The 21,071-nt window shown below is 40.6% G+C and overlaps 1 protein-coding gene across 7 annotated transcripts in view; it reads left to right on the top strand.

The window, feature by feature from the left end:
• The window catches only part of ascc3 (activating signal cointegrator 1 complex subunit 3), a 131,061-nt gene that overhangs the window by 48,503 nt on the left and 61,487 nt on the right, over window positions 1-21,071 (top strand). For all 7 annotated transcript variants that reach the window (XM_028978935.1, XM_028978931.1, XM_028978934.1 and 4 more), the window contains 5 exons: window positions 3,680-3,881; window positions 5,321-5,456; window positions 7,007-7,132; window positions 16,464-16,667; window positions 17,473-17,613. In XM_028978935.1, the coding sequence (XP_028834768.1) occupies window positions 3,680-3,881; window positions 5,321-5,456; window positions 7,007-7,132; window positions 16,464-16,667; window positions 17,473-17,613 (809 nt within the window). The remainder of the gene's footprint in view (window positions 1-3,679; window positions 3,882-5,320; window positions 5,457-7,006; window positions 7,133-16,463; window positions 16,668-17,472; window positions 17,614-21,071) is intronic.

The raw sequence follows: 21,071 nt of genomic DNA, 5'->3' as shown, positions 1-21,071 counted from the left end.
TGCTGCCAGCATTGCTGCAGAGGTGAAACAGTGGCAGGTCAGCCTGTCAGGTTCAGACCATCAAATTGGTTGTACGAGAAAGAAATGATGATTCTAAAAATTATGCACAAGAAAGGCAAGCAAACATGGATTGGACATGGATTATTTGGATCAGATGGTTTCAAGCATGTAAGGTGGCAACCAGGTGACAAGAACAAAGACAAGTGTGTTTTGAATAGTCAGGCATGGTGGTGTGAGTGTCATAGTTTGGGACTGCATGAGTGCTACTGTCACTGCAGAGCTACAGTTCATTGAGGGAACCATGAATGCCAACATATACTGTGACATACTGAAGCAGTAACTGGTTCACAGGGTAGTATTCCAACATGATAACGACCCCAAACACGCCTCCAATACGACCACTGCCTTGCTAAAGAAACTGAGGGTGAAAGTGCTTGACTGATCAAGCATGTCTGCAGACCTGAACCTTAGTAAGCCTCAAACGGAAGGTGGAGGAACCCTAAGTCTCTATCATCCACCAGCTCCATCCTATAGTCATGGTGGAGTGGAAGAGGCATTCCAGTGCCAACCTATAAAGCTCTAGTGAACACCATGTTAAGGCTGAGCTGGAAAATAATGGTGGAATCAAATACTTCACATTGTATCAAAGTTTCATATCCCCAGTGTTGTCTCAAGGAAAGATGTAATAAACTATTCAAATGTGAAGGGGTGTACTGTATTTAAGAGTATATCTTATAACCCCATTTTTTATGAGTCTGTGTGCGATTTGATGACCCTGCTCTGCTCTGTGCGGCAGTCATCACATTTTTTTTTATCCCGAGCAAACCATGGTGCCACTGAGGTGCTACCTAGCAAAGCACTGTCCCCACACACTGCGTCCTGGGCACCTATCATGGCTGCCAACTGCTTACTAAGGGTGATTGGTTAAAAGCAGAAAACACTTTTTTGGGTTGTGCACCGTGTGCAGTGCTGCAGTGTTTCACAATGACAATCATTTCACTTTAACATTGAGAAAAAATAGAGCAATGGAGATGCAGGTGGTGGACAATACCTAGTCCAGGGGTAATTTCACAATATCACCAATAGATTTGGGTTGGGTTTCACAGGACTCTTTCAAAAACCAGAGCAGAAATGCAGATATTTTTTGTATTCACTTCAAAATCTGATACCTGGGTCATTTAGTCTCTGCCTTCTCTTGTTTAACCTTTTTTTAAAATTCAGGCTTGTGCTTGATCTCCTGGTAGAAGAGACCAAGAATTGGTGCTCAGTCACAGGGCAGCAACTTGCTTTGCATAATTGATGTTTTTATGGTAACAAAGACATGTTCCTGAAAGAGGAGCTCTCTTCACACAGAACATTGTCCTTTGGTTGAGGATCAGCTTTGGAAAGTGAATTCAACTGACGTCTTTGGTTGGTTTTCAAAGCCTAATAAATAACAATAAATAATAATAAATAATAAATCCTAATAAAACAGATGGAGGTGGGTTGGAAAACAGCAGCAGATGGGGGGACAGGAAGGAGGAAAACGGCACTAGCGGCCCTGGCCTTTGGGAAGATAAAGGAGAGATCAGTGAGACACTCAGCTGATGCCTCTGTGCAATCAGCCCATCGCATCTGATCTCATCAGCTTGGAGAGCAACTGGGCCTTTTCTTGAGACTTCGTGGTTTAGCCAGTGTGTCGGCATGGAGATATTTTTAACCCTCGGGGACCGGCTCTCTATCTGGAGTCAACTCTGGATGTGTGCCGTTATGTTTCCCGTTCACTTCTCTGACAGTCTTTTAGTTTTTGTCTCTGTTTTTATTGTGAAAGGCATCAAGACAGCCTGAGAAGAACCTGTTTCTCCTTTTGACATCTTGCAAGATTTTATTTTTGTTAAAGTTTTTTTATTGCTGTTGTCACTTGCATGCTGGGTGCTAGGGCAATGATGATGATTATTATTATGATTTAAATGTATGCAGTATTCCAATGTTTTAATAAATATTATCATATTTCAAACAAATGAATGAACCCAGTCTGAGCTTTAATCAAATAAAGGGTCATACAAGCACTGCTAGATTGACAGTGGGATTCTGCAAATGATTTGTCAGGTGGGCAGGATAACTTAACTATCCAAGTACTGAGTGGGGAGGGATGCGCACAGGTTTTAGATTAAGGGTAAAATTTCAGGCAACTAGAATTTAAATCCAGTTTTTCCGAGCATGTTTACAAAACCAATAGATTCACTATTTATGCATATTCACATTCCTACTCCCCTCTGGGGGTAAAGACCGGACTGAATTAATTTGGGAGCAGAGCATTTTCCTGTGCTGCTGTTGGGAATGTGATGGGGTTACATCTTGGCACAACATGAAATGCAACACATCAGCAGTCATTGTAGCATCCTGTGTTTTCAATGAAAAAATAAACCCAAAAGCCAGGTGTGGACGGAGAGGACAGATGTTTCTTTTCTGAAAGAGGAAGCTCTGAAGCTGGTCTGTCTGCAGGCTCGAGATGCTGTAGATTGTGGGTGGTCCAGGCTTGACTGACTCCATTAATGACGGAAGAATAAAAAAAGACAGTCTGTGTCCCAGAAGGATCCGGTTGAAGCAAGTTTGTGGGCATGATGCTCTTCATCTCTTAACTGGTCTCAAAAGCTTTCAGTCACTTAAGATCTAACATGGATGGCTGAAGGTTGCATGTAAATGAGCCCCCTGGCCTGATGCCTCTGAAGATTTACCATTTAATCTGGTAAACCCTGTAATTTGAGTTTCTTTTGTTGATTAGAGGATTAGTGTTTGGCACCATCAACATGATACATGTCATGTCATAATGAGTGGTATCCTTTGTGGTGACGACCTACATCTCCTCCTTTATCATGTTTCTTGCTTGTTCACAGTAATTTTCTATGTACATATTTTTCTTTAATTATATTATTGTCCTTTTAATACATGACAGTAAAGATAACATCAATTGAATGTAAAAAAATAAATGACATTGAATTAATTTCAGGTCCTGGTGGATTTCTTTGGCTAGTGGCACAACTTGTGCTTTTGTTTTTCCCAGACAGCTAGTTCCTTTTGCCCTCTATTCTGGCAGGTGAATGGCTGGAGGGGATGTGTGAGCTAGGTTTGGGATTGCTTTGTTCACACAAACTGACTATGAAGTATATGGAGGTATTATAAGGGCAAAGATATTCACTATTATCAGCCAGTATGCATTTTAAGTAAGTGCACATACATTTTCCTATTCAAAGCACACGTATGCCAAAAAAATGTTCATCAATATGCATGAAACTGTGTATAAGTCTAGAGTGGTTTTAGTGCAATGCATCATATGCACTGGGGCAGTGGTGACCTAGCAGTTAAGGAAACAATCTTGTAATCAGATGGTTGCTGGTTCGAATCCCGATCTGCCAAGGTGCCACTGAGGTGCCACTGAGCAAAGCATCGTCCCCATGCTCTCCCAGGTTGCTTGTCATGGCTGCCCACTGGTCACCAAGGGTGATGGGTTAAAAGCAGAGGACACATTCCTTTGTGTGCATTGTGTGCTGTGCTGCAGTGTATCACAATCTCTTCAGTTTCTCTTCACTTCATACTTGGCCTTTTGTAGTTTTATTTGTGTTGTTATTGGCTGTTCCTCAGGATAAAGTTGAACAGTATTTTACAGCATTCCCCCCCATTTCCCCAATCTCTTGAACAGATGCTGCGCACAGAGGGGGCATGGAAGGTGCTATGCCCACCTATGGCTGTCAGGTGACCATCCAGTCGGAGCAGGAGAAGCAGATGATGAAGATGTTCCGCCGAGAGGAGAAACGAGAGAGGAAGAGGGAGAGACGGGGAGAGGACTTTGAATTAGCTGACTCCCCTTTTCATTTTGAGCCTAAAGAGATGAGGCTGCAGAGGTGAAATACACTCTCCATACACTTAGCTGACATAACCAGATAGAAACGCTTGCCTCTTTCCATAGTTGTTTCCAACAGTAGTTTGGGTGCATTCACACCGTAGTTTGTTTGCTTTTTTCCGAATCAGTTGGCGGTCTTAACCTCTTGGTTTGGTTGCCTTTCACACAGGGAAAAATCCAAGCAAACCAAAATGCGTCACTCCAAATCACGCAAGAACTTTCTCTCTGCTGATTGGTCAGATTTATCGCCGTGGGAACAACAAAAGTAAATACAGGAAGCAGACTGTGTTTACAAGAAATTAGAGGGACATGATTGAAGTAAATGTATACTAGTTGGCTGTTGCCCTGGCAATTTTATATTATATTACATGCATTTACCACTTTTGAAAATGTAGCGCGGTTACGTCTTGAAAACAATATGCTAATGCATGGAGTCGCCGAAGGCGCATAACAAGACAACACAGGAGGTGGGATGCACTAATCTTAAAAAACTGTGAAACGACATCAAAATTTACGCATACTTCAATGTTCTCAAATCATGCATAGCGTTTGGTCCTGATTTATTCAAATTGAGACCACCTCAGTGCGGGTCTCAGTGCGGTTGTTTTGGTGCGCACCCAAGTGTGATTACTGTGTTCACACCAGATGAAATGAACAGCACCAACAGGGGAAACCAAGTTGAGTTGGATTGAAGCGCACTAAAGCCTGTAGGTGTGAAAGCACCCTAAGACTGTTGAATTTGACAGCTTACTGCTTGCCCTTCCTTCATTTTTTCTGTGTTTGAAAGGATTTTCTTCTCTGAAAGTTTCATTTTGCTGGATAAAAAAAGAGCAGCGATCTGTTTAATTAAAAATGTTGTCCCTCCAAATCCAGCAGAATGTGAGGGTAGAGATTAGTGAGTGAGTTAAGCTTCCTCACACCTCTAGCTCTACATCTCCTCCCTTCAACCAGCCCAAGAGTCCTCAGTCAAACAGAAGGTATTAGGTGCTTAACCTCATTTTGGCTCTATGCTGGGCTTAATGCACCTTTAATGTCACCTCTGGCTGCCCCAGCTGCTGTCTCAGCTCGTGGCAAATTTATTCTACAGACCTTGTTGCGTATTTTACTCCCGATGAATTTGGGAAGGTTGCATTTTGTATTAGTTGTGGAGGCATTCAGTGGTAGACCTGCTAGAGGGGAGTTACAGTAGTCCAGTTGTGAGATTACTGGGGACTGAACAAGTATCTGTTTGGCCTGAATTTGATTCTTGGACACAGAATGAAAAGTGGATGTAGTTCAGTGCATTTGAGAAGGTAATGAGTTTGGTTCCCATTGGGCAAAACACCTTAGTGAACAAAGATCAGGACCATGTGTTGGTATCCTGTATAATTGTATATTGTGTTGCCTGTCTGTGTGTGTGTGTGTGTGTGTGTGTGTGTGTGTGTGTCTGTTTGTCTGTAGAGAGCAGGCTCTGTTGACATCCAAGCGTTCACCGGTGCTGGGGAGAAAGCGAGAGTATGAGCGAATCTGTTACCCACACGTTTACGATGCCTACAGCGAAGCCACCAAGACGTCAGCATTTGTGGGAGGGGCCAAGGTGAGATTTTGAAATGAACATTTTCCCACTAATTGTATGTATATTCTACAGCTTCTCAGCCAGTGTCGGTCTCTTGATATCTCTACCTTGTTTGTGTCTGTGTTTACAAATGTGTGTATTTCTAGACTGTAGACTTTTAGCTTTTTGTTTGTTTTGTCATAAAAATATTACATACTGATTGACATGATCTTATGGTTAGAGATTTTTTGTGAAAAAAACAAGACTAATGATGGCAAAGATGTGTGCTCCTGTACAAAAAGATGTTCCTGTTGGAACTATTTACAGTTAAGAAGGTACCTTGGAACTATTTTTTTTAGAGGGTTATGATAATCTTAAACTGCCTATTGAATGCCACAGGGCAGGGGTCTTCTACGGAACCTTTAACCTGTTACTGAGTGACTCATGCAACAATCTCCTAATAATATGGCAAAAAGACATTAAATGTTAAATTGAGGAAAGTTGGACAAACAATTTATCTGAAATAGGGAAAAATATCAGAGAGGTAAGGTGGAAAATGACTCAATAGAAATTAATACACAGATTCGACTGGACCCCATCCAGACTGTAAAATGGAGTTAACAGTTGGAAATACCACAATTCAATTGGAACATTTTTGCATTGTATTTGGGAATGCCCCATTCTGGAAGCAAACTTTTGAATGTTTAGGGAACTGGGAGGGATTCTCATTACCAGCACAGCCAATATGAACTGTGATTCCTCACATTGCGACCAGCAAATTCTCTGTACACTGTACAACTGCCAGGATCTTCCTACGTCACTGGAAGAGCAGTAAGCTTCCAGATATTAAGGAATGGATTGATTTTTTTTATCCAGATGGCATCCAAATCTGTTAAAATGGTGATAATTCTGTGAAGACCTTGGAGCATTTCTAGCCACATTTGAAAGTTAATTAAAAGTTAAGCATAATGGTGCATACTGTTTCTTTTTATTTTTACTTGATTTTTTGTTTTGTTTAATATGATATCAACCTTTTTTGTTTGTTTTATTTGTTAATAAAAACTTAAATAACAAAAAATAAATACCAATTGACTGATTAACAGTTAGCAACTCAGATCGAATAACAAAGTTATTTAGTGCAGTGATCAGTAGTAGGGCAGCAGAGTGTTTCATATATGCATTTAAAGTCACTGTGGAACATTCATTTTTATGTTTTAATTTTTTAATTTCCTTTTCTAACTCTATTTACTAGTAGTTTAGCAATATATATCACTTCCATTATTAATTTAATGAACTATCTTTGTTCCAACTACATGGGAAAAAGATGGACTTGGTGTTGTGTCTCAGGTAAAGTACTCTGTGTATGCTGCATATGTGCATATTTTGATCTTTGCCCGGATATGTGTGGTTCAGATTCATCTTAAAGTGACCTTATCGGCACTAGCTGGGCATCTGTGGTTTGGTCAGACGCCAATGGTTTTGTGATTTTTTCCAGCTGGGAAACCATAAATGTTTTATTTTTTAAAGCCTAGCGAATGTAGGCTTTTCTAATTGATGAGTTAATTACTTACACCCTTTATTCCATTGCCCAGATGCTGCTCCCAGAAGACATCCACAGAGACAATAATAAGATTTTTGAAGAGGTTGAGATTCCGCCAAACAAGCCGATGGCCATTGGCTTGGAGGAGAAACCTGTCTACATCTCCGAGCTGGACGAGGTGTGTGTCTATTCATGTGTGTTTTCTGCTGATGAATTCTTCTGGGGTGTATTGCAAAAAATTCATGTCTTAAATGATTCAGCTAAATGAGAACATTGTTCAGTGTGTAATTATGCCACAACTTCACCATGTGTATCTGTGTCTGTCTATCTATGCTGACTGCTTCTTCTCTGTAATGCATGTGTGTACCCATCTGTGTACCCATCCAATGCTAGGTTTACTCACCAAAGTAGTGTTTATGAGTGTGTTCCCTGTCAATTATTGTGGTGGAGGTCCTGTGCTTCTCTGTCTTCAGTCACAGTGGTGGCCTAGCAGGTAAGGAAGCAGCCCCGTAATCAGAAGGTTGTAGGTACGAATCCCGAACCGCCAAGTTTCCCGGACATTTCCCAGTGTGCTTGTCCCGTGCCTTATTACCTGATTGTTGTCATCAAGTTACAATGACTATAAATGTGTCCTTGCAGTTTTCTCGTCCTCGTTCTGTCATTCATCATGTTTCTTTGGTCTGTTTTGTTCATATTCTTTATACATGTCTGTGTGAAGGCCACTGTGCTTTACTCTATAATCCCCTCTTATCCCGAACACATTTTTGGAACACATCAAATGTGCAGAATTTTTGTTACATGTCTTAATCATGCCTTTTTAAAACTGCATGAAACCCACACAGTGAGAGAACCTGAGACTCCAAGCCAGGTCTAATCACTGTGCCATATTCAGAAAGTCTATAAAGGTCATATTGAGGGATGATCAGTATGGACCAACAGCAGCACTGGAAACAGAATAAAAACAGTTGTTTTCCCTCTAACATTGTCGCAATGTTTCTCCTAATTATTTCTCCTAATCAGAGTGACTGTTAAACAGCCTCAGGGTGTGTGTGTGTGTGTGTGTGTGTGTGTGTGTCAATTCATGATTCTTGTGACTGACAGCTCGATGATATGTCTGATCGGATTGGTTGGACTGTGTTGTGTGCTGGTTTGTTGTTCTGTAGTTCTGGCTCAGGTGTGTGTGTGTGTGTGTGTGTGTGTGCTTACGTGTGTGTGAGCCAGGGGAGATGCAACGCTCCTCATACATTCTGTCACTTTCAATCTGACTCCTTTGGGTAGGGCCAGCTCTACAGAGGCTTCTGGGATGGTTATGAGTTTATTTAATTTCATAGATTTGTTTTTGCAAGTTTTTGGATTTTAGCTGGTCATATACCTGGATAAATGAGAGAGGAATATATCCCATCAGCATCATTTACACATTGCATTGTAAAGCTAGAGCTTTCAGCGGACTGGCACCACTAGATAAAGCAAGTTAAGTTTAAAAAAGCAAGACCCTAAAAATTCTTAAATTGGATTTTTTTAATTAAGGCCTGAAATTTAATTTATAAAGACTAGTAATCCAGTATTTAATTGTAACCTCTAACTATGTCTGTGAAGATTCTCAGTCATCCAGGTGAATTCGTCTGAAAGTTGAGTCATGGCAACTGGACTTTCTTTCTTTAATGTAGAGACGTTTCATTCTGCATCCACAGAACTTTGTCAGTTCCAGTTGTGTTTTGCATTTTTGTGTATAATATCGGAAATAGTGCAACCGCTTATGGATGTAGACGGCTTAATTCTGCACTCACCGGTGGAAGTGTTCTCCTTATATTAAAAAATGTCTGATATTATTATTATTAATCTTTTTTTTTTTTCTTTTAAGTCAAATGAAACCTTCAACATGTCAGTTATCTACAGCGGCGCGCAATCACAATATCAGATCGTGTGATTACATGAACGTGAAATTATGAGATTTATATTACATGTACTTGGACTAAAACAACAATATATTATGACATTTTCAAGTTTACCAACTGACTAAACTGAGACCGGCTGCTCAGTCTCACTTCAGTCGGTGAACTGTTTCTGCCGTGTTCTGGAGTTGGGTAAAGCAGGGTAGAGCTGGAAGTCAATTTCTATCATTTCAGTCGGGTCAAGATACAATACAAACTTCTGGTCTATCCTAGTACCTATCCTGTATGATTTGCTGCTTGTAAATTTGGAAATTTTGGCCACCATCATCAGGTGATGGTGACCGCATATACAACATATATGAAACTCCTGTTATCATGTGGCAGGTGGTGTAAAATACATACAGAGTATTTATTATAGCAGGGAGGCTTTTCACAGGGCTTTTTTTCCAAAACACCACACCTCATATTCCATTTTTGTTCGCCGTTCAAATTTTACAATGTGTGTTACAACGACAGCCCAGGTGTGAACAATAAACTCAACTCCCCTGATCATCTCACCCGAACTGAACTCCTGACTAAACTCGACCAAGCAACTCGACATTGCTCCCCTCAAGAGGAAGATAGTAAGAGATAAAAATGTAATACCTTGGTATAGTGATCACACGCGCTCACATAAGAAGACTGCCCGGAAATTAGAATGTAAATGTCGTCAAAGTAAATTGAACGTATTCTGAATAGCATAGAAGGGAGCCTCCTTAACTATAGGAAAGCTCTTAGCGCTGCTCAAGCGAAGTAGCTCTCCTCGTTAAAACACAAGAACAAAAATAATCCCAGATTCCTGTTTAACACTATAGCCAAAACTAACCAGGAATAAGACAGAAATGGATACTATCACTCAGTATCATCAAAGTAGCGACAATTTTATGAATTTCTTTAATACTAAAATTGTTACGAATAGAAATAAGATTAAAAGCATAAAAAATAGCTCAGTCGATATTACTATGGAAAATGATCTTCAAATAATCTTCATTTGACACTACTGATCATGCTATTCTCCTTGACAGTTCAGAGACTAACTAAAGCTTCAGGGATTTTCAAACAACCTCTACAACTGTAGGAATTTTTCTCTTACTGGACAAATCGGGGCAGTGGTGGCCTAGCAGTTAAGGAAGTGGCCCTGTAATCAGAAGGTTGCCGGTTCGAATCCTAAGCCGCCGAGGTGCCACTGAGCAAAGCACCGTCCCCAAGCACTGCTCCCTGGGCGCCTGTCATGGCTGCCCACTGCTCACTAAGGGTGATGGGTTAAAAGCAGAGGACATATTTTGTTGTGTGCACTGTGTGCTGTGCTGTGTGTGACAATGACAATCACTTCACTTTATCTTTATCATCACAAACCCACAAACCACCATTTGTAGGCTCACTGTACCCCGGAAGGGTGTCCCTCTCTGTTTCACTCCTTCCCAAGGTTTCTTCCTTTTTTTTTTCTCTCCTAGAGTTTTTCCTTGTGTGCAGAAGGGTCAGGTGTGGGGGGTGTCAACTGTAGGGCTTGTCAAAGCCTATTGAGACATACTGTATGTGATTTTGGGCTATATAAGAAATAAATGTTGTTGTTGTTGATTTAACATACAAAATATACAAGGCAGGGGAATGTAGTTAAAAGCTTGATGTTTCCAATTAAGAGTCCATAATGAACTTTTGAATTTTAGCAGCCAGTAAATAGTCTTTTGGGATGATCATATTTGGTTTGTGGTAAAGAAACCTGTTCTTTATTCTTTCCTGCAGTCGGTGTGAATTGTGGCGTGACTGATCCAGATTGATGCCGAGCCTCTGTAGCACTGCGCTGTGATTTCGCCAAGTGGAGCAGCAGATCTATTCATTTAGCACAGGCAGCAGAGTGGCCGACTTGAATAAAAACAGTGATGCAGAGCCACTAATAAGTCTTTATGTGCTATTAGGATAATTTGAAAGGTAGAGCAAGGAGATATCTCTCCGATTCTCTCTCTCGCTCTCTCTCTCATGCATGAGGAGAATGTCATTTATTGAAAGCTGTAATAGGCTACAAGGACGAGGCATCTTGGCATGGCCCTAACAGCTTGGTGAAACATTAAAAGTGGGGAATTTATTAGGCAGCAATTTAACTAATGAATCACAAGCTCTGCTGCCAGGCTGTGTGCATACAGGTAAAAGCCTTCCTAATTCCTCTGCTCCCACAGACAGGGGACAGGCACATAAACACACAACCATGGACAACCTAAGCGCCGTGTCACCATCGTTCCCTCTGCTGCTCTCGTTGGGGTTATTAAGAGCTGCTGTACTTATCTGGAGCAGGGCGTTTGAGGACAGTGGGGTCTTTGAGAGCCCTTTCCCAGAGAGTGTGCGCTGTCGTGGTATTTTCTATTCAAAAATTACCATTTGATGAGCTGGGATATAGTGCCTGCTTGTTTAATAATGATAAATTTATACAGAAGGGGTGCAGAGAGATGGGAACTACAGCGAAGCAGAGAACTTGGACAGTCATGGACAGATATTCTGCATTAGGCGGCTTTCATCTCTGTGTTGAGACCTCAGGATTCTGCATTTGGTGGACAAATTGAGGAGATTGTCTATGGTCCACCTTTGTCTGTTTGTGAGGAGAGTGTTTGGCATGCATCAATAATTCATTCTCCACAATTGCATTTCCTAGTTTTGTCCCCTCCACCCCTTAGAGAGGAATATACACTGCGGTGGGTCTCTTCCACAGGCAGGGGGAGCTGATGGATCCCAGGAAGTACTGCCTCATTTGGGGAAAAGAAGGTGGAGTCTGTGTGACTCTGCAGTGTTAAAGGGGCGGAGCTGCAGACTTCCTGGAGATGTGACTGGATAGGTAGTTGAGGGGAGGGTGATGGATTACGCCTGTCCTCCTCAGTAGATATGTACCCTCACCCCCGCATTTCAGCGGAGGGGAAATGAATGTGTCCCCTGTTTGCTGCATCTCTTCGGTTGTCAGGCACTGTTGTGTGTGTGTTTGTTTGCCTTCTGGCCAGGTCATTTTGAGCAGCATGCTTTTGGAACTGGCAGATAAGCTGTTTGCTAAAACTACCAATTAAAACTTGATCAAGCTGTCAGTTCAAATGGAATGAAATGGAACCGAAAAGTAATTATAAGGGTAGTGCGCGAACAACAACAATTATATCTCCCGGCTTTCTGCAGGAGACACATTCAATTTAATTATTGTGGGGCTTACACACACCGCAAAACACACACACACACACACACACACACACACACATAAACACATTTGGGAGACAAAATGAACAGTTTTCGACCTCTCTGGTGTTTGTGGTTTGTAATGCTGGATGTGGCGGTGAATAGTCTTTCAACAGTAAGCTCTCTATGTGTTTGACGTGGGTCTAAAATAATTCTGTCGGCCTGTGGAGGGTCCAATTAGTGTGTTTAAAGTCAATGGTGTTTACAGTGGTTCTCCCAGACACCCCAGCTGGATCATATGGTCACACACTGTACAAACACTGTACATCTCTCCTTGCATGCTAATCAAACACACACACACAAGCACAGTACATACTGTAGTGCGGATTAGGGCTGGGAAAACATTATTTTACTTACCAGGTAATGTCATGCTGTTCAATTAGAGCCTAGTGGGGGTATGTTTCAGTATATCTATTTTTGCCTTATTTAGGGGACGTTTTCATTGACAGGCATTGTTACCTAGCACTGTTAAGACCTTTTATTTTTTAATCTTAAAGGTAAATAAATTTCTACAGACAGCCCACATGGCAATCTGTCTATATCCATGTGTGTAGCAACTGATTAAAGACCTGCCTCCAGTCATGACTACCTCCCATGCATCACACCATGAAGCAGGAGCACTCCGGAATCTTCCGTTTGCACCTTTGGTGATTTATCCAAATGCAGGCTAAAACATTCCGATTGTTTGTGTTTATTTGTGTGTGGGTGGGACAGTGGGGGGAGAAAAAGCACGTGGGACTAATGGATTTGGAAGCTTTCAGGTATGCCTGTGTGTGTGTGTGTGTGTGTGTGTGTGTGTGTGTGTGTGTGTGTGTGTGTGTGTGTGTGCGTGTGTTTGTCAAAGCAAGTAATATTCAGCAGCCATTTCAGTTCACTTTGAGCTAATAAAACTTCAGTCATTGGGAATGTGTAGGGGACTTTCTACTTACAGGAATTTCAGTCCCTGACAAATGTCTTTTTGCTTGTGTACAAATTGACCTCAAGTGCCACTGAAATATATTTCTAACCAAGTTTTTTTTTTTTTTTTTTTACAAGAAATGGCTCGTTTTATTCCCAACAGCTTTTGTAATAATCTTTCAGTGCAAAACAAAACTGTCAAAATGTATTCTAATATTCAAAGCTTGGTAAAGCCCATTGAGTCAATTTTGCAAAGACATAAGTGTTGTCACCTTGTCATGTGAGCTTCACCTGTGACTAATAATGGATTAATTAGGTCTCAGGTGTGTATAAAAAGAACCCCAGTACACTAGACCTTCACAGCAACTAGACCTCTGCAAACATGCCTAAGATTCACCCTGAGACTAAAGTGTTGATTATCAAGAGGTTGAAGACCAGATCCACTGCTGATGTGGCAGACACCTTCAATGTGTCTCTGATTCAAGTACAGAGGATAAAAAAAGATTTGAAGAGACTGGAGACATTTTTTGACAAGCCCAGGTCAGGCAGACTCCGCAAGACAACTGCTCGAGAGGACCATTTGTTGGCTCGAAAATCCAAGGCCAGCCCATTTTCCATTGCAGCAGAGCTCCACAAGACCTGGTTTGTCGGATTTTGTCTCAAAAAGGCCTCCATGGTCGAATCAGTGCCCAGAAGCCAGCACTAAATAAAAAGACAATTGAAAAAACGTGTGGCATTTGCCAAGGCCCACAGCCTGCTAAAAGGATGGCCATTGGAAAAGTGGCAGAAGGTGGATTTTTCAGATTAATCTTTTGTTGAATTACACCACAGTCGCCGCAAATATAGCAGGAGACCTACTGGAGCCCACATGGATCCGAGATTCACCGAGAAAACAGTGAAGTTTCGTGGTGGAAAAATCATGGTCTGGGGTTACATCCAGTATGGAGGTGTGCGAGAGATCTACAGGGTGGAAGGCAACACCAGACATGAACATCATTGAGCATGTGTGGGGTAGGATAAATGAGGAAACATGGAAGACGAAACCAAAGAATATTGATGAACTCTGGGAGACATGCAAGACTGCTTTCTTTGCTATAAATTGTATGAATCCTCACATCACCACTACTTAATTTGCTGACATATTTTTGTATTTGCAGTAAATTTGTTCAATTTCTGTATAGGCGACAACTTTTGTCTTACCAAAATTTGACCTTTCTGTCTTGATTAAATGATAAATCTTTTTTCAGTGAAACAAATTCATTTCAATGCATTAAACATAATTTGGTAGGGTTTAGCTTTTCATATGAGCTATTTCTAACACCAATTGATTAATTAAAAGTCAGGTTATTAACCAGGTGTTTCTACAAAATAGATAAGCGACAAGACTTTTGTCAGGGACTGTATATGAAGATGATTGCTGCTCCACACGTCATTTGCATATTTCTCCCTGCCTTTGTTAACAATACACAACAAATCTGAAAGACCTTTTAAAGAAGGGCAGTGATTTTGGTCACCACAGTGACACAGGATGTAGAGAGATGGAAGCTGGGAAAAGCGACGTTCTAATTTAGAGATTGAATATTTATAAGTTGGTGCTCTTTGGACTTAGCTTTGGGAAAATAATTGGTTGGACAGGCAGAATCTCCCTCTTTCTCCCTCCCTCGCACAGTCTGTCTGTCCTTTTAATTCTGCCTTCAACAAGTAGCAATAAAAAAAAAAAAAGATTCCCTTTCAGCATGCCTATGAAAAACAGTTCCCTGTAAGGTCTGTTCAAATACCACTCTATAATGGATTTAATTATCATAACTGGTCACATATAACCATCACAGCTGGGTCAGATGCTCTGCTGCTCATCAAGCTGATGTACTGTCCACAGTGGAGCAGATTTGGGAATGATTGCTTTTTCCAGTCAATCACTTTGTAATTTAATATGAACAGATAAGAAGGGCCAGATCACGGACTCACAGACTTTAATTTTATGTTCCCGTCTTAGGGCTTGCAAAGAGAGTTAATGTATTTCTAAATAAATGTTAGCACCTTCCTTGCTACAGGCCTCTTGTGCATATCAAGGGAGAAGATGGGTTAGAGAAAGAGGCCAAGGTTTCTGTTGCATCATTATAATGCATGAAATCTACTGTAAATTCTACTGTCATTCTAAATTCTAGTACAGAAAAGTTTATTTCACCATTCATTACTGCAATATTGCAAATAACATGATGTAGTATGGGAATGTTGGCAGAGCAATACATGTACCCAAATGTACATTACACAATTGTCACTATTAATTACTTGATGATACATTTCTTTTCTTAATAAGTTTTAATTAAGTGTTAACATATTTGAACACTTGTACAACTATTAAAGGGATTTTCTTTTCTCAGTTCTTGGTACTTTTCTTGAGTTTTTCCTTATTTTTGGGGTTTTGGCTTGGATGAGTTGGTGAGTAGTGCTGCTTATGTGCCTTTACACCGACACACACACACACACACACACACACACACACACACATACAGCTGTGTTGGTGGTTGCATAGCCTTGGCAAGATTAAGCACGGTCACCCGAGTTTACACTAGTGGATTGATTGACAGCAGTTGACATGTCTCATCTCCTCTCAGTGGGACAGTAATGGTTGGCGTTGCTGTGCCATTAATGGCTGTGTAGTGCAAAGCGGCAGCCAAAAGTTCCACATCTCCCCAGCGCTCTGCTGGCTGTCAGTGGAACTTGTCAGATGAGAGCGTGATTGGCAGTTGGCTGGCAGTGGACTCGGTCTGAGCTAATGTGTCTCTTGGCTTGACAGAACTGGGTGTTTAGTTGTGCAGTGTATGGACTCAGGGCTTGGCTCACACCAGAGCTGTGCGTTTCAGCTAATGTTTTTGGACAGTTATGCTTTGTGTGTCTCTCAGGATGCATATATGGGCTTGTCTATGGAATGCATCTGTCCTCCATCTGTGTCCTCTCAAAGTGAAGAGTCACCAGGGAAGGAAAATACTGAAACTATTTTGCTCCAAAAATGCGTCTCTGTGCAGTTCAAGGTGTCTTTAGGGATTTTTCATACTGAAATAGGGCTGTACGATGCATTGTATGAATAGCTGAGAACAGTTCTGCAGTATTTTCACCCAAGCAGCCACAGCAACGTGGAAACACCTGGACATGACAGTACCCCTCCTTTGAGGACATATCACTGAGACTGAAAGGATAACTTGAGAACCACCTAGGGCAGTGGTAGGGCAGACAGAGTCCTGGCTCCCTTCAACCTCTCTCCTCTGGTCTCTGGCCATAGCTCTACCTTCCGTCACTGAGCACCAGAAAACCGGGACTTGACGAACATACCAGCAGTAGTCCAGTATAGGCATGTAATCCATTGGTGAATATCATGTATCTAGGATACAGTCATATGGAAAGATAAAATAATTTTAACTTGATTCCCTAAATAATCTGCTCAAGTAATAACAGTTTACTGTGTTCTTTGCCCAGATAGGGCAGCTGGTGTTTAAGGGCATGGCGCGGCTGAATCGAATCCAGTCCATCGTGTTCGAGACGGCGTACAACACCAATCAGAATCTGCTGATCTGTGCACCCACTGGGGCCGGAAAGACCAACATCGCCATGCTTACTGTTCTGCATGAGATTCGGAAGCATTTGGAACCCGGGGGCGTCATCCGCAAAGACCAGTTTAAGGCATGACCCTCTTCACCGTTTCTCTCTTCTATCTTTTTTGAAAAGCCTTCTTCTGTTAAGACTTAGTGGAGTTTTTTTTTTTTTTTTTTTTTTTGTGAAATAGAGACCTCCACATACACGTGATTTATTTATTTTTTTTTTTTTAATCCTCAGCTTTCCTCATTAAGGAGAATATTTGCCTCTCGCATACACTTGTTTCTATATTTAGTTGATTAAAGGTAATAACTGTGCAACATATCTATTTTAAATATTTTAAATGTCTAACTACTTCACTGTAAGAAGACTTGTCTAAGACTAAAACAAATCCTACTTGTAAACATAAGTGCACAATTAAATGCAATAGTCATTGCAAAATTCTTAATTTCTTTTTTTTTTTAATGATGGGGAGTGTGGATAAAGTGGGAAGTACATTTTACCAAAACCTTTTTGCTGTAAAACCTTCCATAAAAAAAAAAAAAAAAAACCCACAATCATAAAACAGGTGTATTTTTTAGAAACCAATATTGAGGCGGGTTTGTTTTTGAGCACAGTTGGTGTAAACAGATCTGTTGTCCCCAGAACACACACACACACACACACACGTGCTGCCATGATAATCAGCTTTCATTCATCACTATTACACTTTCTCACTTTCACTGGCCTTCGTCATATTTCAAAATAAATTGTGCTGACTTGTACTGGTTGGCAAGAAACAAATGACACTGTGGTGTTTACCCATTCACTATCACATTCTGCCTATTTGTTACTCTGTTGTCCTCTCTCATTTTCTGTGTGTGTGTGTGTGTGTGTGTGTGTGTGTGTGTAGATTGTGTATGTAGCGCCAATGAAGGCCCTTGCTGCTGAGATGACTCAGTACTTCAGTAAACGCCTGGAGCCGCTGGGCATCGCAGTCAAAGAGCTTACTGGGGACATGCAGCTCTCCAAGGGAGAGATTCTACGCACACAGGTAATAAAACACACCATGAACATGTACACAAAATGACAATCACACACTTTCATTTTCTAACATTAAAAACTATTCATTAAGCTTAATTTGATGTTTGCACATTTATTATACACTCCACAAGGATGTGAGCCCCAGTCATGTGTTGAAAGCTCCCTCTAGTGGACACAGTAGGTATACATACATATTTTGCATGTATATTTTTAGTCAAATTTAGTCACATGTGACTCAGAGCTCATTGAGTTCATTGAACCTATGATATTATTTGTCAGCAGGTTGGTAGTTATTTGCAACACTTTTACCAACCCAGATCACTTTATATTGACTGCAGACAACACACACACTTACGTGCATATTTCTCTGTTTGTGTATGTCTGTAAGAATCTGACAAAAATGCTCAAATTGTCCCAAATAAATACTGAAAATACCGAATGGTTGGATTTGTTGAATACCATGTCTGGATGTTTGACAAACCTGTCCAGACGGAGACAGAGAGACAGACATGGGGAAAATGGAAGCGAAGTAAAAGGGGCAGAAGGAGATGGAGGGTTCTTCATTCTGTCAGCTATGCTTTTTCATTGTCCCTGCTGGATGCTCCTCCTGATTCTTTTAAATTCAAAAGTAACAGATGTTAAGGAGGCAGGGGGTGGTGAGTGTATAGATGTGGTGTGTGTTTGTGTACTTATAAAGACTGGTTTATTTCAGCAGAGATTGTTATCAGAAATCACAAACATCAAACAGGAAACTGGTGTAATGCAGCAAAAAAGAGATAAAAAGAGAGCCACCCACACACATACACAAATGCAGATGCACATACCGAGTGTGTTTTTCTCTCTTAGGCTGTGTGGAATACAGTAAGCAGTGCACACTCACCTGACCATTCACACCACCTACAGCTTTAAGGAATTATGTGACACAGACATCAAGCATCATGATCTGATCAAATTCACTCAAATTCATTTGTGTTCTTTTTTTCAAGAAACCAATTTCAAGAACTAACTGTTCACTAGTTGCCTGATGCTTCCCAGACACTGCAAGGTGTCTTTCTTTTTTTACTCAAGGTTTTTTTATTATGTTTGGCAGTTACTCAGAACAGGCTTTTGTACATAATAATAAAACAAGATGATATTGATGACATCATCATCAAAATCATATTTTCATACGATGATATTATATTACTTATCAGAAAAAAATATTAGATTTCCAGGTTCCATCATTTTAATAATGTCATGAAATGGCTGCCACATACCATAAAATTTTTAAAAGCCAGATTAGAATTTTTTCCATTCACAAATAGTGCATCTTACCTCTAATGCACTCTCGAAAGGTTGTAGGGAAGCTTTCCTTTTAATTTAATAGCCCTAGTTTTCTTGCAAATTCTATGGTATTCCTAGTGTAAAGATTGAGGGTAAGATCTTGAGGTACAAGCTCAAAAATTGCAGTAACGCTACAGGCATCCAATGGAGTTTGTAAAACCTCTGTAAGAACTGAAAATTTTGCCTTCCAGAAACTATGAAGTGAGGGACACAACATATGAGTGAGTGTGGCTAGTGTTTGTTTACACCAATCACTGGCGTGATATTTAATATAAATTTGCCATATTTAGCTCTAGAAAGTGTAACCAATGTAAGCCCTTAAACTGAATGACCTTATTTCTTAAGCAAATCAAACTTGAGTGCATCCTAGGATTATATATACACTCCACATCTCATAAGTCAGTACTTCATCTAAATCTTTCTCCCATTGGTCCTTTAGAATAGTCATTGGATTTAAATTTTTGGAATTTAGTAAGGAGTGGATAGACCTAATTAGTCCTTTTGAGCAGAGATTCAATTCTAAAATAGTTTCTAAAAGACAAATAGATGGACAGAAAACAAATTTGGAATAACAGGAACTTCGATTTTGCAGGAAAAAGTATTTAGTCAGCCAACAATTGTGCAAGTTCTCCCACTTAAAAAGATGAGAGAGGCCTGAAAATTTTCATCATAGGTATACCTCAACTATGAGAGACAAAATGAGAAAAAAAATCCAGAAAATCACATCCTCTGATTTTTAAAGAATTTATTTGCAAATTATGGTGGAAAATTTGTATTTGGTCACTAACAAACAAACAAGATTTCTGACTCTCACAGACCTATAACTTCTTCTGTAAAAGGCTCCTCTGTCCTGCACTCATTACCTGTATTAATGGCACCTGTTTGAACTCATTATCAGTATAAAAGACACCTGTCCACAACCTCAAACAGTCACATAGAAATCAACTGTGGGAGCAATTATTAGAAAATGGAAGACATACAAGACCACTGTTAATCTCCCTCGATCTGGGGCTCCATGCAAGATCTCACCCCGTGGGGTCAAAATGATTAGAAGAACGGTGATCAAAAATCCAAGAACCACATGGGGGGACCTAGTGAATGACCTGCAGAGACCTTGGACCAAAGTAACAAATGCTACCATCAGTAACACACTACGCCGCCAGGGACTCAAATCCTGCAGTGCCAGATGTGTTCCCCTGCTTAAGCAAGTACATGTCCGGGCCCATCTGAAGTTTGTTAGAGAGCATCTGGATGATCCAGAAGAGCATCCAGAAAATGTGGGCCGATGAAACCAAAATAGAACTTTTTTGGTAAAAAACTCTACTTGTCGTGTTTGGAGGAGAAAGAATTCTGAGTTGCATCCAAAGAACACCATACCTACTGTGAAGTATGGGGGTGGAAACATCATGCTTTTGGGGGTGTTTTTCTGCAAAGGGACCCGGACGACTGATCCGTGTAAAGGAAAGAATGAATGGGGCCATGCATCGTGAAATTTTGAGTGAAAACCTCCTTCCATCAGCAAGGGCATTGACGATGAAACGTGGCTGGGTCTTTCAGCATGACAATGATCCCAAACACACCGCCCGGGCAACGAAGGAGTGGCTTCGTAAGAAGCATTTCAAGGTTCTGGAGTGGCCTAGCCAGTCTCCAGATCTCAAACACACAGAAAATCTTTGGAGGGAGTTGAAAGTCTGTGTTACCCAGCGACAGCCCCAAAACATCACTGCTCTAGAGGAGATCTGCATGGAAGAATGGGCCAAAATACCAGCAACAGTGTGTGAAAACCTTGTGAAGACAGAAATCGTTTGACTTCCGTCATTGCCAACAAAGGGTATATAACAAAAGTATTATGACCAAATACTTTTTTTCCACCATAATTTGCAAATAAATTCTGCAAAATAATATAATTCTTGCAAATAAAATCAGAAACAAACATTTTGTCTCTCATAGTTTAGGTATACCTATGATGAAAATTACAAGCCTCTCTCATCTTTTTAAGTGGGAGAACTTGCACAATTGGTGGCTGACTAAATACTTTTTTGCCCCACTGTATATGGAAGGAAAGTCTGAATATATGGAATGAAACTTGAATATATGGAATGAAATCTGATGTCACCAAGCCATTGGCGCTATTTTGTGTTTTTT

The sequence above is a fragment of the Denticeps clupeoides genome, chromosome 5 (genome assembly GCF_900700375.1).
Source record: "Denticeps clupeoides chromosome 5, fDenClu1.1, whole genome shotgun sequence".
NCBI classification, from domain to species: Eukaryota; Metazoa; Chordata; class Actinopteri; order Clupeiformes; family Denticipitidae; genus Denticeps; species Denticeps clupeoides.
The sequence above is the reverse complement of the archived record's forward strand: the minus strand, read 5'-3'. Positions and strand labels throughout refer to the sequence as shown.